Source organism: Abramis brama (genome assembly GCF_963993115.1).
Source record: "Abramis brama genome assembly, chromosome: 5".
NCBI lineage: Eukaryota > Metazoa > Chordata > Actinopteri > Cypriniformes > Leuciscidae > Abramis > Abramis brama.
In genome coordinates this window covers 27,293,890-27,310,852 of record NC_139967.1, presented here as the reverse complement: position 1 = coordinate 27,310,852, position 16,963 = coordinate 27,293,890, and the positions used below count along the sequence as shown (strand labels likewise).

The 16,963-nt window shown below is 38.0% G+C and overlaps 2 protein-coding genes across 4 annotated transcripts in view; one reads left to right on the top strand and one right to left on the bottom strand.

The window, feature by feature from the left end:
* flot2a (flotillin 2a) overlaps nucleotides 1-6,472 on the top strand; it is a 28,541-nt gene extending 22,069 nt beyond the window's left edge. Inside the window, exons 7-11 of the mRNA XM_084113507.1 lie at nucleotides 826-945; nucleotides 1,077-1,291; nucleotides 3,435-3,618; nucleotides 3,830-3,979; nucleotides 4,542-6,472. Coding sequence (XP_083969633.1) covers nucleotides 826-945; nucleotides 1,077-1,291; nucleotides 3,435-3,618; nucleotides 3,830-3,979; nucleotides 4,542-4,580 — 708 coding nt within the window. The 3' untranslated portion in view covers nucleotides 4,581-6,472. The remainder of the gene's footprint in view (nucleotides 1-825; nucleotides 946-1,076; nucleotides 1,292-3,434; nucleotides 3,619-3,829; nucleotides 3,980-4,541) is intronic.
* A 13-nt stretch (nucleotides 6,473-6,485) lies between these two features.
* On the bottom strand, nucleotides 6,486-15,606 carry tbx16l (T-box transcription factor 16, like). Of its 3 annotated transcripts, XM_084113506.1 has the most exons (9): nucleotides 15,423-15,606; nucleotides 15,080-15,245; nucleotides 13,543-13,645; nucleotides 12,702-12,866; nucleotides 12,425-12,574; nucleotides 12,027-12,097; nucleotides 11,655-11,731; nucleotides 11,209-11,416; nucleotides 6,761-7,535 (listed from the first exon to the last, which is right to left on the bottom strand). In XM_084113506.1, the coding sequence occupies exons 1-9, from the start codon at nucleotides 15,511-15,513 to the stop codon at nucleotides 6,899-6,901; spliced, it is 1,668 nt and encodes a 555-aa protein (XP_083969632.1). In that variant the 5' UTR covers nucleotides 15,514-15,606; the 3' UTR covers nucleotides 6,761-6,898. The 3 variants fall into 3 exon arrangements, with proteins under 3 accessions (XP_083969630.1, XP_083969631.1, XP_083969632.1); XM_084113504.1 differs by lacking the exons at nucleotides 15,080-15,245; nucleotides 15,423-15,606 and adding an exon at nucleotides 13,770-13,953 and having other exon boundaries at nucleotides 6,486-7,535; nucleotides 11,209-11,419; XM_084113505.1 differs by lacking the exons at nucleotides 15,080-15,245; nucleotides 15,423-15,606 and adding an exon at nucleotides 13,770-14,028 and having other exon boundaries at nucleotides 6,595-7,535.
* Nucleotides 15,607-16,963: the final 1,357 nt, after the last annotated feature.

The window sequence follows — 16,963 nt, the reverse complement described above, 5'->3', positions numbered from 1 at the left end:
ATTTTATATAAGATTAGAAAGTTTTGGACATGCAGTATCTCCACTACCATTGAAAAGTTTAGGGTCAGTAAGATTTTTGAAAGAAATTAATGCTTTTATTCAACAAGGATGACTGAATTGATCAAAAGTGACAGTAAAGACATTGACAATGTTACAAAAGATTTACATTTCAAATAAATGCTATTCTTTTGAACTTTTGAACTATTCATCAAAGAATCCTGGAAAAAAATATCATGGTTTCCACAAAAATATTAAGCAGTTTTTTTCAATTTTTAACATTGATAATAAGAAATATTTCCTGAGCAACAAATCAGCATATTAGACTGATTTCTGATAGATCATGTGACACTGAAGACTGTGTAATGATGCGGAAAATTCAGCTTTGACAACACAGCAAATTACATTTTAAAACAGATTTAAAAATAGAAAACAGTTATTTTAAATGTTATATAATAATTATGTTTGCTATTATATAATAATTTTTATGTGTGTGATAACAAAATTTAGAAAATCAAAAGTAATGCAGAATGGGTTGCAAATATAGCCAAAATTAAGACAAAGTAGGGGGCTGGCTACTAGTGGCTAGTTTAAGACCAAATGTTGGTTTGAAGTTAGTTATTGATAAATGAATACAGCAAATAAAGCAATTTCTTTTTGGTATTTAAAATAAATTAATAATTGAAAATAGTTTTTACTGCAGTTAGATAAAATATCAATTCAACAGATGGCAAAAATGTTAATGGGGCATCAAATTGTGTCCTATTCTTAGAGAGTGGCAGGTTCTAAGCAGGAAATGTGAAAGAGTCTCATATTCTCTTGCTATAGGAAGCAGAATGTAAAAAGGAGATGATGGATGTGAAATTCCAAGCAGATACAAAAATGGCCGACTCAAAGAGAGAGCTGGAGATGCAGAAGGCTGCCTTCAATCAAGAAGTGAACACAAAGGTATAAAGCTGAGTTATTCCGCCGGTAATTTTAAGATCAATCTGGGCAATCAATCATGTGTATATGTATATGGCCAAAAGTTTGTGGACACCCAAACACGACACCCATATATAATCATTCTTTCTTTTCAGAAAGCTGAGGCGCAATTGGCCTATGAGCTTCAGGCAGCCAAGGAGCAGCAGAAGATCCGACTGGAGGAGATTGAGATCGAGGTGGTTCAGAGGAAGAAGCAGATCACCATTGAGGAAAAGGAGATCCTCAGGACAGATAAAGAGCTGATCGCCACCGTGAGGAGACCAGCTGAGGCTGAAGCCTACAAGATGGAGCAGCTCGCAGAGGCAAGGAAGTGAGTAAAAGGAATGAGAGGGAATTAGTGAGTTGCAGGAAAAGAAAAGGAGACTGTTAAAGGTGAGAAAGATGTCGATGTCCTTATTTAAAGATGGGGAAATTGGTATATTTAGATACTGAGATACTCGCAGCAAAGTTCTTTTTCATTCTACGCTTAGGTGTAAAAAGAACTTTGAAATACCTGAGCAGCGATATACTGTTAGCTAAAATCCTGACGCCGCCCACATTGCTGCATATGTGCTTTCCTCGCAATAACAAAATAAATGCACAACAAAAATGTTGTTACGGGGGAAAAACGCATACGGGGGAACGTATGAGAAGTTTCATTTACCTCACACACACACACACACACACACTGAAGCACGAGTGACGCTCGCGCTGTTTTCAGTCTCTGCTGCCTCACGATATGATGACATAATGAAATTCATCTCCAGAGCCACTCTCACTTCATGAGCCACTTCATGAGCATTTTACCGTTTCATTTGAGAAAAAGTATCGTCATACACGCACAGAGGGCCCTATTTTAACGATCTGAAACGCAAGTATCAAGCACGAAACGCAAGTAACTTCTATCTATCGTAATAATGTATGATTTGCAAAAATGAAAACTGCTGCTTCTGTGTAGATGAGAAAATCAAAGTACATGCGCGTTGTGTACACGCTACATTGATTATGGCCAAGCATGCGCCCTTAAAATAGCATATGAATAACATGCGCAACGCGCCACTGACTTTAAACTAGATTTTTTCGGTTAGTGGCGGAATTGTTTTCTAAACCTGCAAAATAGCATGAGGGAACGTTTGCGCCGGAACACGCCTCCTCTTTGCGCTGAACCGCCCCCAGGAGCACAAGTGTATTTCTTAGTTAACCGACGTGCGTCTGTGGAGGGAAAACCCACGCTGTGCGCGGGTGCAAAATAGGAATGATACACGCTGTGTATCATGATACGCTGTACAAAGTCAATTGCGCTGGGTGCAAGATAGGGCCCAGAAACTCAAAGGTCTTCACAGAAACCCATCAAAATAAAAGTTCGGTTTAACTTGAAGAAAGTGACAGAAAAAATTATATTAAGCTACTGTACAGTAGATTTAGCTATGTCTCCATGTATTAAAAATACAACTACTACTAATAATAATAATAATGTGTGCATAGAAGGTTGCTTATTTTTCACTTGATTTTTTTATAAGCAATATTTACGTTTGAACATAGCCTTCGATGATTATGTGTATTGTTCACTTAAGATTACCGTCATAAATAATACAGTCATTGAATTGAATTGAATTGAATTTTTTTCAAATAGTTAAATAAAATAGAAAAATAGTTCCAACAGATTTTGCTGTGGTACCGAAATTGGTACCGAGAACTGTAAAATTTGAATGGTATCGGTACCGACTACTGGAATTTTGGTATTGTGACATCCCTAACAGTGACGTGACATAACTGCCAGATTCAAACTGTGCTTTCGCACTATGGCTTGCTGCTTGTCATTTATCACAACTATTCAGTGTTTTAACCACATAATGTTTATTTTAGGTTTCAGACATTTAAATACATATAATTTATAGCAAAACAATACATTTATAGTTTGTAAAATACACAATGGTGTCTATGGAAGCAGCAATAACAAATTCAAATATATTTGCAGACGTGTTTTATTCAGATCAGATACACAGTGCAAGTAACTATAAAGTTAACTCTATTCTTCTCCCAGTTCACCGGCCACTTACTTTCATGTATTTCGAGAGAAACGGATGAATTCACATGCTGTAATAAATCCAACAGACAGGAATCTCTGAACTGCGGCCCAAATAAACATGGCGGCGCCCACCTCACGTTACAGATCAACATCATTGATAAACGTCATTGACAAAACAAACTCACTTACACATATTTGAGAATCGGAATAGAAGATAGATGATGAAATGGTCAGCAAGTTTGTTAATATTTATAAATAAAAGCACTACATCTGTCGGCCCATCCCTTGTTTCGAGCCTGATTTTGTTCGAAATGGCGTCATAGCAGTTCATTCTTCATAGCAGTATATCAGGGCCTTAAGGGAATTTCCATCCATGTAAATCAGATAAGAAAGGGAAGAACAGAGGCTTCAGGAAGTCAATCTGACTTCTGCTCCTCTCTGTCAGGATGAAGAAGGTGTTGACGGCACAGGCTGAAGCGGAGAAGATCAAGCGCATTGGAGAAGCAGAGGCCGGCTCCATTGAGGCTGTGGGTAAAGCTGAGGCAGAGAAGATGAGGCTCAAAGCTGAGGCCTATCAGCAGTACGGGGATGCTGCGAAGATCGCCCTCGTCCTGGAGGCTCTGCCAAAGGTGTGCAGAAATTTGACGAAAGAAATATGCAGGATTAAATTGCAGCTATATTTTCCAACTTTTTATGCTTTCTTTTTTAGACCTGTCCAATACTACTAATATTTAATAACTCTATTGTTAAGTCTTTTGTGAAAGATGATGCTCTTAAGAATAAATCTGATTGTGTTTTTGCTATGCTAACATGTCAGTGGCTGAATTTGTACCATCACAGATTGCTGAAAAGGTGTCAGCACCCTTGGCCCGTACCAATGAGATTGTGATCCTGAGCGGTGACGGTGGCCGTGTCACTGGGGAAGTCAATCGTCTGTTGGCTGAACTGCCCGTTTCTGTCAACGCCCTCACAGGGGTGGATCTGTCCAAGGTGAATACAAATAATTCATGTACACTACTGTTCAAAACTTTGGAGTTTTTAAGATTTGTATAAAAAAAATAAAGGCTGTTGTATTTGATCAAAAATACAGTAAAAACAGTAATATTGTAAACCATTATTGCAGTTTAAAATTATTGATTCCTATTTTAATATTTTCAGCATCATTACTCAAGTCTTCAGAGTCACATGATGCTTCAGAAATCATTATAATATACTGACTTGCTGCTCAAGAAACATTTCTTATTATTACCAATGCTGAAGACAGTTGCTTATTATATTTGTAGAAACCGTGATGCATTTTTACAGGATTCTTTTTTGAATATAAAGATTAAAAGAACAGCATTTATTTGAAATATAGTTTTTGTAACAATGTAACATTACTTTGTACTTTATTTACTTTTGAACATTATATTTTTCCTTATATGTCTGTAGCTTTTGCAGTAACTGCTAGGCCACAGAACAGGGAAAGGCTAAAGCCTGATCACTTTGAATGAACAAGTAAAATATATTATGTTTTGTCAGTATAAACATAAATAAATGTGTTTCTCTACAGATCCCGTTGCTGCAGAAAATGATCAACCCTCAAGCTTGAACTCTTCTTTCACTCTGCTGCCTTTCCAACACTCCCACATCGATTGCCTTGAAAAGAAACATTTGAAAGCTCTTTTCTTTTTAAAATGAGGAAATTGAGGATTTTATTTTTTTAGACCTCTGGTGCCTTACCTCTTCAGGACCAGATTCTCTGCATGTGTTCTTGTTTTATCACTTATATCCTTTTCTGTCTGTTTATTTGCCATTTTTTCTGTTTAAACGATGTACCTCAAAAAATATTATTTTGTTAATCACAGAACGATTTCATAAAATTCGCTAGTGGGCAGCTCTATGTGCAAGTAGTTATTTAGAAGATAAGGATGTATTCCCATTTTGATGGGTGGCTAAGATTGTAATCAGTTACATTTATGCAGTGTATGAAAATATATAGACATATAGTGTAGAAGAGCCATTAGGTTTGTTACAGCATGTTTAAGTGGGTTGATCAACTGGGTCATTGTGAAGACTTTGCTGTTCAGGTCAAATAGTGACACACGCGTGAGAAGGACTGACTTTGATTTTATCTAACCAACACATTTACACATACATCCATTTGCAAACATCTTATTGTACAGTTCAAACATTAATTAATTTAATATTTTTTTATAGCGGGACATGAATGCTTTTTTTAAATTTTGCTTTTAGGGTTGTAGGTCGGGTCACATGTTCACCATGTAGTCCTTCATGTGGAACTACTCCATGTGATTCATAATCATTTCCGTATGTATATTCTTTGAGAATGTTTTGCCTATTTTTGGATGTTAAAATGTGGTCCAAGTGCATTTTTACCAAGATGCCAAGCATAGGCCAAACATGCTGAATCAGCAGGATATAGGAAGGTATCTTTATTTTTTCATCGCAGAAAAGTTACCTCAACCAATGTTTATGCAGATGATAAAGATTTGGTCCTCTTTCATAAGATATTATGAACCTTGTCTTCAGCCAAACTGACAGTACAGAATCTACAAGTTTAGAGATTGATACATTACACGCTGTTGAACATCTACCATCTCCATAGTTTTATTCTATGCCTTACAGATTTTTTTTTTTTTTCATATTGAATAATTTCAGTTATGACTATTTCTAACGATGCAGCTTATGACAGGACTTCCTCTTTTTTATTTATTTTTTAACCACAATATCATATGCCATATGCATTTTTTGGTTCCTTAAGTACTAATTATCAGCATCCAGATAATGTGAGAGCTTTGTCAGATATATGTGAATTTTAACTCTTAACTTTTTTTTTTTCTTTCTGTTGAGAAGTATGCTTTTGTGTTTCGTTTTATTTTATTCTGATTTTCAGCTTGCCATTCTGTCATAGAAAATAGTTTGCCAAACATCAGTAGGTCAAACGGTATAGCAACATTTATTTTACATTGCTGCTGAATCATTAGTTATTGTTTATTTTGATCATAGGTAATCTGATGCCAAATATAATGTTTTTTTAACAGTACACTTTGGCAAAAGTATTTTTTGGGGGGAAAAGTTCTGTTTGTCAGAAACAAGTTCATTAAAATTGATGTTCAATTTTCATTCTTCAAAATGAAGTGTGTTTGTTGTTTTTGATGTTGATGTCCGTTTCAGCTGGGGAAAAGGGAATTATGGTCTGAAAATATAGCCATTGTTTATAAGATGTTGCACACATTTAATCTCAACTTCAGGCAAAAACTTTTCTATGCTTAATCCAAACTAACGAAAGCAGTCGTTTCTGAGCTGAGTGTGTTTGTTCTAGAGTTTGTTAAGTTTCCACACTAACAATCTTAATTGAGAATGTGCTATATAGCAGTGCATAGTTAATGCCAATATATTGTTGATGAATGAATATGTAGCATACATGTATCTATTTAGAAATGAGTTTCTGATCACAGTCAATAAATTTATCTTGATTTATTTTGTCTTTTTTGTGTGTTTGCCATTTTAGACTAGACTGAGTTTATGGGCTTTGTAAAAGGCAACTTTACAATACTAAGAAAAGTTATGTTTGTAATGACTTAAAACAAATGAAAACTCAATGCAGAACAGTATTTAGTTTTAATGTAAAAAAAAAAAAAAAAAAAATTGATAGGAGTTGTTTGGATAATAAAAAGTGTGTGTTCCATACCAGATGGAGTGGGGCACATAAATATGAACATCAGCTACAGCAAACAACCTTATTTCCCACTGAAAATAATATTTACATTCTTTTGTTGTGAAGCCCTCTGTGTTCAACATCTGGTTTGTAAACTAGTGATGCAGAGGGGAACGGACTGAAGCAGAGCAGTCTCTGCTGGACATGAGCAACATAATGAGGCGTAATTAGATGATAACCGACAAACTTCATTTCTCAGTCTGCTGTTCACAATAGTATTCAGTTAGTGGTCTGGCACTGACGTAGTCCATCTGTGATCTGTGTTCAGTCTGGCTGTTCAGCATGCTGTTCAGTGTGAATTGTTGATCAATGTATTCCTGAACAGCTGGATAAATCTGCGGGCGCAGCTCTCGTTCTGACCCGCGGAGGAACTGCTCAGGGTGGTGGGGATTTTGCAGGCCCTTCCCTGCTGGTCCAGAGTCTAACGGTCGAAAATGGATCCTGTTGAGGATGTCGGTGAAGGGTCTCGGATTAATGTAGTCGTAGACTGGGGTCATCTCCAGGTTCCTCAGAACACTTTCAGGAAGTTGCATCCGACTCAGTTTAGGAGGCAGAGGGAGAGGCAGCTCCATGTCAGGACATTGCCTTGAGGGATGGGGAGGGGTAGGAAAATAAGACTGGAGCTGAATTATGGATCTGCCAGGGGTCTGAGAGGCCGGACTGCGGTGGTGGTGGTGGTGGTGGTGGTGGTTTAGAGGGCTGCTGATCTGAGATGGCAGTCGGCTGAGGTTGGTGTCTGCTGTGGAGGACTGGACACAGGAGCTCTGGGCCATGGGCAGAGCTGCACAAAGACTATGGAGGCTGGAGGGTCTGGCTTCTCTGGGACTGAAAAAAAAAAAAAAGTTATTTGGACAGTTATTTTGAACACTGTCACACCTGCATGTAGTACTTGTCAAGAAAGGGATAAACTGAGATCATTTTGATCTCCAGGGATGCAAACTTTTTCTGCAAAAATCACTGTTTTGCTTCCAAAGTAGCCTTTCCTTCAAAATAAAAGTTCTTACGGTTCACCGTGATTTTGCCAAGACATGTTCCTGGATCAACATATTCCTGTCCAAAAACATGTTCCTAACCCTAACCTTATCCCTACTCCTAAACCTAACCCTACCCATAACTTATCCCTGAAATCAGAGGGAAATAATATGTGAATAACACTGATATAGAAGCGCCTAAACCTGACATAAACTGTAAACATGTCCCCTCAAATCTGATTGGTTGGTTGATCCAGATGTTGATCCAGGGACACTTGTTGAAATCACATTCAGAATTGTACTTGTAATTTTACTCTTGTTCTGTAAAATGAAATTATTATTATTATTGTTACTATTGTTAATATTATTAAATATTATTTTTATTTTACAGTACAATAGTATTATAACTATAATCATATATTTCTTTATTGATTTGTGTAATTAGAATTATTCTAAAATTAGTCAATAGTCAATTAATATTCAAGTAATAATGTGTTCTATTCTCAAAACACTTAAAATTTAAGCTTTTTACAAGCCTGCATGTTCATTCTTCTTCTTCTTCTTCTTCTTCTTCTTATTATTATTATTATTATTATTATTATTATTATTATAAGCAGTAGTATTGTCTAGGGGTGACCCCGAATAGTCGAAGATTCGATGCTTCGATAGGAGGAGCCTGATTCGACTACCGATCTCACGGTCGAATCTTCGCAGAGGTGTTATGAAATGAGGATCATGCCACTTTGGCTATATGAGGGCGCTCAATGTCTGATTTCACATAGAACTAGCTTTATGTCAATTCGTTAATATTCAGCCTGTTATGATAATGCTGTATATAAAAATGTGCAAAGAAAGAAGCTTTTAATAAATATTTTTTAACGTGCGTGAATAAATCCAAACACCCCGTGACAGATTTAAGTTTCACTTTCAATCCGTGACCGACAGAGGAGCGTCTTCGCGGCAAGGATTTACATCTTTAACAATGTCTGGGATAAGAAAATCTAAAGTGTGAATGTAGCTACACCATCAGAAAGGATATTCTCCAAGGCTGGATTTAGCATCAGGAAAACCATGATCGCACTTCTGCCGGCCAACGTTAACACGTTTCACGCATAGACTGGGTTTCACGTTAGAATGTATTTTATCCGCGCGCACAATTTGAATAGACTCCAACGGACAGACAGAGTGAAAGACTGGGTTTGTTCTCTCGATCAGGTATAGGGTCCAAGTGATTTCAAAACTTTCAGCCGGTTCTAATTTGATTTTTGGATGCTGTGAACATTTTTAGCTAAAAAGACTGCCTCTCCAGTTTAGCATTTATTGTTGTTTCTGCAGTTAAAAAGACAAAGTTGAAAATTCTGGCTACTATCGTTATTTTAATAATTTCTTTATTTTTATTTTATTTATTGGCCTAATCTGTCAGGGTTATCTAATCTAACTATTTGTGGCTTGTGTTTTGAATATATATTCCTCTGCACTTTAGGCATTTTGCACACATTTGCTCATCTTGTGACTTGATTCTGATTTATTTCGTTTTGTATTTTTATTTATTAGAAAGGTATATTCTGTTCTAATTTAATTTAGTAAATTAATTGTTTATTTTTTCGGTGCATTGATGTTGTGCTGTAGGCTGGCCTGCTCGCACAGGTAATTTAGCCGATTTAATTTGATTTGCATGTGGAATGCAAATCCTGTCTGCAGTGTGGCCTTTCTGGAGTTATTTGTTATTTCTTAGTTTTATTGATCCAAAATGTTTTTATACATTTTCTTCTATAGCTTTGTGTGATTTTCTGTACATCGCGGCTTTGAAACGTTAAAGCCCCGCCCCCAGCCCCACCCCCATACACATGATTCGACTATTAGTCGACTATAGGCAAGACATGACGATTCTGATTCGACTATGAAAATCCATAGTCGGGGACAGCCCTAGTATTGTCATATTTAATTGAATAGGTTTTTTATATATAACAGTGCAGCCTGAGACAACTGAAGTGAAGAGAGATTTTTTCTCTACAAAGAACTCTATAAAGGGTATAAGTTTTATCCAAGCGGCAACCTCCCCGTCTCTCTCTTGAAACCAACACGGAAGTGAGTTAAACTGCAATTCATTGACTGGCCGCTTGGCCTGGCTGCAGAAGTAAGTCAAATCTGTATCTCCCTCATGTTAAAATTACCAACTTTACAGCAGAAAAAAATATGTTTACAGCCTGGATCTCTATGTGGCTTTGGTCTATACAGCTAATTTTGCCCTTCATAACAACTGTGAGGGGGGTGAATTATTTTATAACTCGTCCGTTTAGTTGATTAATATTTAAATTTAAGGGTGTGGCCAGTGGCCACTTGAGTGACAGGTGGGTTGTCGCTGATGTAAATGCTAGCCGTTTGTCTGCTGTTACCAGCCGTCACTTCACCTCAGCAAATGTTAGCTGCTGAACTTGCCATCTCTGCAGTGTTTGTGCTTTTTTCGGGATTATTTCATACAATTTAATACTTGGGTACAAAGCCCACGTCTTTGGATTCCGTCGTTATCGTTCGAGAGAACAACCAGCGCTGTATTTCAGTTGTTTTCCTCTGTGAACATGCACTAATGGATGTCTGACAATTTCGTTGCTTTTTGGGGTTTTCAAATTTAAAACGTCAATAAATGCTCGTTCGTTCTGCTCTCACGGAACAGATGGATTATAATATGCTTATGTACCGTCAGATGAAATCATGCAGGCGTCGGCGCTTTCTCCGTCCATGCAATAAATGCACATGAATGAGCGCGGATTTTCTAGCGCATTTACTTGAACTTCATAGGCAATATATCTATGGTTTAACCCATTTGAGAGACGGCCAAAATCAGAATTTAAAATGGACTGAATAAGCTCTCTACGAACTTGAGCAATGCCGCGCTGACGGACCATGAAAGAGTGACGGACATACTGTATGCACATAAATCACTGTCACACACAAACACTCTCGAAGTAATACACAGTCTCACTTGTTGTAGCCATGTCTTTTAACTATTATAATATTACGAAGGGCAAAAATAGGAACGTTTAATTGGCTTTACATCATCAGCTAACTCGATCACGTCGAGCTAGGTGATTTCAGATAGCCAGGCCAGGCTCCTCAGCTCCACTCACGCCCCGCCTGTTTGTCTATTTTCTGTTATCCGGGAGTGACGCAAGGCCAAGATGGCGACGGCCGGCTCCGCCCACTTTAGGCTTCAAAAATGCTCTTCAGAAACCTACGGGTGACGTCACGGACACTACGTCCATATTTTTTTACAGTCTATGGTTTTATCCCTATATCTCCATGCTAAAACTGACTTTAAATCCACATTTTACAGCTTAGCTGATATTTAGAAAATTTCTTCCCCATCGGGGTTTTCATCTTTGTCACATATTTTACCTCTGAATCTCTATAATAAAATATAATACATAGGTTCAGAGCAAAATTGAGTATTTACAGTACAAGTGCAGCAAAATATTATAGTGTGATTATATTCCGATATTCACTGCATCACACAAAGCGAGACTCACCTGTTCAGGTGTCTGTTACTGAGGCTGAGAATGGTGTGGGTCTGCTGGGGTGAAGGTCCTCCAGTTGTGCTGAGGTTTTTGAAGGCCGATATGAAAGGGTTTGGGGTGACCGAGGAAGCCACGTCTGAGAAATTCAGGGTACTGCTGCAGTCAACAGAGCTGGACACGGTCACGTCCACATCCTCGTCTTTCTGTGACTGTCCCTCTGCTACTGGACAACAGAAAAGCAGAAATAGTGAAACTTAACCCACACAATTTATTTCAAAGAGTCTGTCCAAAGAAAAACAGCTAATTAAGTAGTAAGTGAAATGTCACATCAAGGTGACCCTTGTGACTGCCATGAAGCCCCTGTGCTGCCACCTGCTGGGCACCAGGTCATCACAACAGAAACATCCAGCAACACCAATGCATATGATGTGAAGCAACAATGGGGGAAAAAATCATACCATGCTCATTTGGTGTCAAATCTCGTTTGTCCTGTCCATCTGAATCCTGGGTCTCTTGGGTCTCTTTGTCTCTAAACCTAATGAGGAGAAATTATAAAGGTTATATTGACAAAATATCAGAATTACTTATCAGGGTGAAGGTCATTTCAATAGTCAGGACAGGAAACAATATGTACATTTTATTAAATACACTATGTACATTTGATTTACCCTTTGGAATGATGGAAATCTACTCATTTACTTGCACGGTTGAAAACATTATAATTAATCAGCCTTGATACTGTCATATTCTCTAAAGAATTTTCCTGAATTGAAAGAAATGATGAAAATAGCTCTCCATCACTTTTTTTGTGGTGACCAATTGTTTCTCACCTTTTCCTGTTCAGTCCATTGTCACGAAAGCCTTTGGCAAAGGGGTTGTTGTCAATCTTGAGTTTTGTGATCTGTGTTGAGGAAGAAAAATAAAGGGTACCATCAACAAAAACCACAGACATGCCGGTTAACACTTGCACAAATGTTAATTTTTCAGCTTTCAAATAAATTGCTGATATATTTTTTAAATTACAAGCATCACATACTTTTGAACTGGATACTAGATTCTATAACTGTATCAATTTTTAATTAAGCTACATTGATACGTCTTTAGCCTCGTGAATTTGAGCCACTAGATGGCAGTGGAACTCCAAAAAAAAAAAGCATCTTTGAAGGCCAGCTCTAAATTTCCTATTTTTTCATACAGTATTCGTCACATGTGAAATGTCTGTGCTCACCTCCTGGTTCTGGTAGGCTGTGACGGCTACAAAAGCAGCTTCAGGGAAGGTGAAGCGCAGGTAACCGCCAGGGTTGTGAGGGTTACAGGGGTCTGGAGACTGGACTATGTGTAGACGGGGCTGGTATTTGTGCATGGAGTGGAGAACCACCTAATGAACGTGGAGAGAAACAGAAATATAATCCTTTCTATGGATTATGGAAAAACATACTTTCTATGAATATGCTTTCTTTATGAACCTTTCAACCAGAACATTTCCCCCATTTCTAAAAGCTCACCAGGCCATTGGAGTTAAGCGTGTTGTTGGTCAGTTTGAGCTTGTGGAAGGAGATTGGATACTGCATCCATTTCTCTCCAGGTGCAGGCGAGTCTGGATGGACGAAGAACCGATTGGGCAGGTGTGGATCAGTTGAACCATTCACTTCCCAACAATCCTTATTCCACTGCAACAATATAAGTGTATAGATAGTTATCAAGAGTACAACAATCAAATTTTTAGGTCTTTGGCTTTGTTCATAACTTTCAAAATAAAATCAAACATCAGGTTTGCAGAACTATAACATCCCTATACTCACCTGGAGCTAAAATGTCATGTGGATCAGTTAAAATATTAATATTAAGGAATAGAACAGAGATAGTTAAAATAGTTAAATGGTAAACTCAAAATGTTTTTGAGAAAAGTTTCTTATGCTCACCAAGGCCATTTTTTTGGGCCAAAATACAGTAAAAACAGTAATATTGTGAAATATGATTACAATTTAAAAGAACTGTTTTGTATTGTAATTTATTCCTGTGATGACAAAGCTGAATGTTCAGTATCAGTGTCACATGATCTTTCAGAAATCATATAATCATAATATTTTTGTGGAAACTGTGATGTATGTTTTTTCAGGAATCTTTGATAAAGTCAAAAGAGCAAAAAATAGATAGTTCAAAAGAGCAGGATTTGTTTGAAATCTTTTGTGCCAGTATTAAATTATTAAAAGAAAAGAAAAATCTTATACTGACCCTAAACGTTTAAATGATAGTAGGCCTATATGTGTGTTTGTTAGGGAGAATGGAGGGGGTTGAATTGAGTATGTGTGTATGTGCCATAAGGGAGGGGTGGAGGGGAGGTACCTTGTACTTGCGGTTATCAAACGGCACCATGTCCATTATCACCACATACTTGACTTTAGGATTCAGTCCTGTCACTGTTACTTTGCAGCTGGGAAACATACGCCTGGAATAAAAGTACACCGGAAACACACCATAACAATTAGTCATCACCAGGGATGTAGTGGAGGCTAAACGCACGTAAACGCCGTTTACGCACCTCCCAAAATTCGGAAATAGCGTTTGCCCACCTCCAAAGTGCGTTTATCCACCTCTAAATTTCACGTTATTTGAGCGGACTTTGTTTTTCCAGTGCGTTATCGCCGATCGGTACATGATTCGAGCATTTGAGCCGTTAACGACAGAGCAGAACGCGTAGCACAAACACGGAGCAGAGAGCGCAGCGCGCCGACACACACATACACACACACACACGGAACAAAGAGAACGGCGCACACACGTAGCAGAAAACACACGCTCGTGAAGTTACTAAACAAGCTGCGCGAGAATGAAACTTGATCGCAGCCGCAACAGGAAATCATTAAAACAATGCAAAAAAGGGATTTTTTAATTTCATTACAGGCAGCTGGTTTAATGTAGGGAGCATGTCAAAACCCAACTGTACAAGAGAGTCAAAAGCCTGCACCAGGTTTAAGACTTTTCCCTCTACAGGGAAACACTGATCCACATTTTTCTGATAGACCAAAAAATTAATCAATTAATCGAGGAAATATTCAACAGATGAATCGACTATGAAAATAATCCCAAATCACTAATCATTATGCACAAGTGCATTGCATTGGAAGCCCTGGATATAAGCCTCCCTCTCGATCTCTCATAAATATTTTTGATCTCTCTGTTTTGTCATTTAGTAAACTTTATAGATTTCAACCATATTATTCCTTTTTGAGTCTCTTTAACAAGAACTTAGATTAATGTATGAATTGAATAGTGATTGTGTGACCTATGATGAGGGAACAACCAGTGATACCCTTGGTAGTACCATCAAATGATAGCCTATAGCGATGTCATCAGGATACACGTCGTGGTCCACCAGAATTTATAGTTTACCCACCTCTTTTTTTACTACTACACCACTGGTCATCACATATTAGAAGACGGCCTCTATAAAGGCAATTATTTTAGGTTTCATGTGTTTAGGAATATTCAACTAAATGAACGGTTCAGTGAATTCACTTAAGAACACCTCTTCTCTTTGTAACCTGACTTTTGATACACTGACAAATATTTAAGATTTATTGCACTAAATAGGTGTAAATCCAGACACAATTCCATTTGTCGTGTAGAAATTCCATATTATAAACATCATGGCCTGGTTTCACAGACAGGGCTTAGATTAAGCCAGGATTAGGCCTTTTATGAAAATGCCTTAGAAAAAAATTACTGTTGTGAATCTCAAAACAATGGCATATTTTAAGATATGTCAGTGCAAGTTGCTTTCAGTTAAAACAGCTCAAACATGCATTTCAGTCTGGGACTAGGCTTAAGCCTTGGTCTGTGAAACCAAGCATAAAAGTACCAATACCGCATAAGCGCATACCTGCCAGATTTAGTAATCAGCATCTCAGTGCCGATACCGCTGAATTTGTCCCAAAGCTCCCGATCTTGCAGTGACACATGAACTGGCAGTGAGGTCAGTTCAGCTTCAGCACTGCTCATCCTGCCATTGGTGCTGTGCTGAGTTCGGCAGATGGGTTCCTTACAGTCTAATCAATAATAGAATCATTTCACATTTTTATTCACCACGTTACATATTTACAACAATAGTTCTCCAGCATGACACTTGTTTGTTGAATGTTAAAAGTCTTTTGAAAAACTCATAAAATAACCCTGAAATTGAATTTGAACTCCTCAAAATGTGAGGAATGTAAAGTCAGTCTTACCTTGTGGATAATATCCATAGTTATTAGCTAAATGATTCATTTGGTAAGGTAAGTCCAGCACAGGCCGTTCCTCTGGGAGATACATGACCATGAGACCGGAGCAGCAAACTAAAGAGACTTGTCCAGAGGTTTGTAGCTTCCAAAGCCAATGACCTGCAAGGACTTTCCTTAGGTTGCTACCTTTCCATCACTTCAAAGAGGACAGAGGTGTGTATGTGCACTTCTGTCAAAACATCAGTCTCGTCTTTGATCTGTCTCTTTGTCTCTCCCAGTTCCCAGTTTGTGCTCCAGCCTGCCCACATAGGTGTGTAGAAACAACATTCTCTGGATCTGGGGGAAAGGGGGGTGCATTTTACTCTGGAGGCCAAGGGTTCCCTAACACTTCGTCTAAACCCATACAGACACGCACATATTGGTGTTAATCACACCAGCAGTTTGTCCCCTCATTACTGCAGGAAGTCTTCACTATTTATTGGCTCTTGGTAGAACTGTCAAATATCAGCATTCAGTGGATAATTTCCAGTCTTAAACATTAAAATCATGCACTGAATATGGTTTCAGGTCATTTGCTAAGGGCTTCTCTATCAAAACACCCATTGAGTGAGGCCTGACAAAATAATCCTGGACAGCAGTATTTATGTGTGGCAACTTAAGTGCATTTTTATACTGGTTTTGGATGTGTTTAGGCAGTTAAACACTTAAATCCACCTTGCTAAACACCTCCAAGTTTATTTTCAAGTAGTAAATGACTTAAAGGGACTATGTGTAGCTTTTTAGGTATTTTATTATCTAAAATCAATATTTTTATTAATAAATATGCCCTCAATGGTGTACAAATAGCTATGCCAATGATCAGACTAATCCTCGTAAACAAAGAATTTATTATCTTTATATACATGGGACGGGTAGGTCCACGGAGGCTTCCATGTAGTTCCGCCATCTTGATAAACTATAATAGCAGAGAGGGACAAAAAGTACTAGGCCAACGCGTTTCCACAACGCGTTTTCGTTCAGAACCAGCGTCACGTGACTGAAGCCAGCAGAAGCGGAGGAGCAGAGCAGTGAGAGGCGCTTGTCACTGCCCGACAAGTTTAAAAGGATGCACTGCACGGTTATTTATACACCGGTCATTCATACATATGCTGAGTCACAGGATGAGTCCTCGTCGTCCAAAAAGTCCAAAATAGACCGTAAAAGTAAATGTGACCGGAGATTACAAAAACAAGGGTTAATGTCGGGATAGCTAATGCAGGAGAAAGCTTTCAAAAGAGACCCTGAAGTTGCCTGCTTTCTTCTCGACAGGTAAGTCAATGTTACGGTCTTAATTACAAGCTTTTTTTTCACTGCTTGGTTGTGTACTTTATTATATAGACAGTAGAACATTTATAGTTAAAAGTTAAACAGGCTCTTTAATGAATAGCAGCTATTGAGTAAGTTATAGAATGCGCTGATGATGATGATGATATCTAACAATGCACGTACTTCAAAAAATATAACGAGTAAAGAAGGCATTACTACTAATTACCATAGTTAATGTTTTT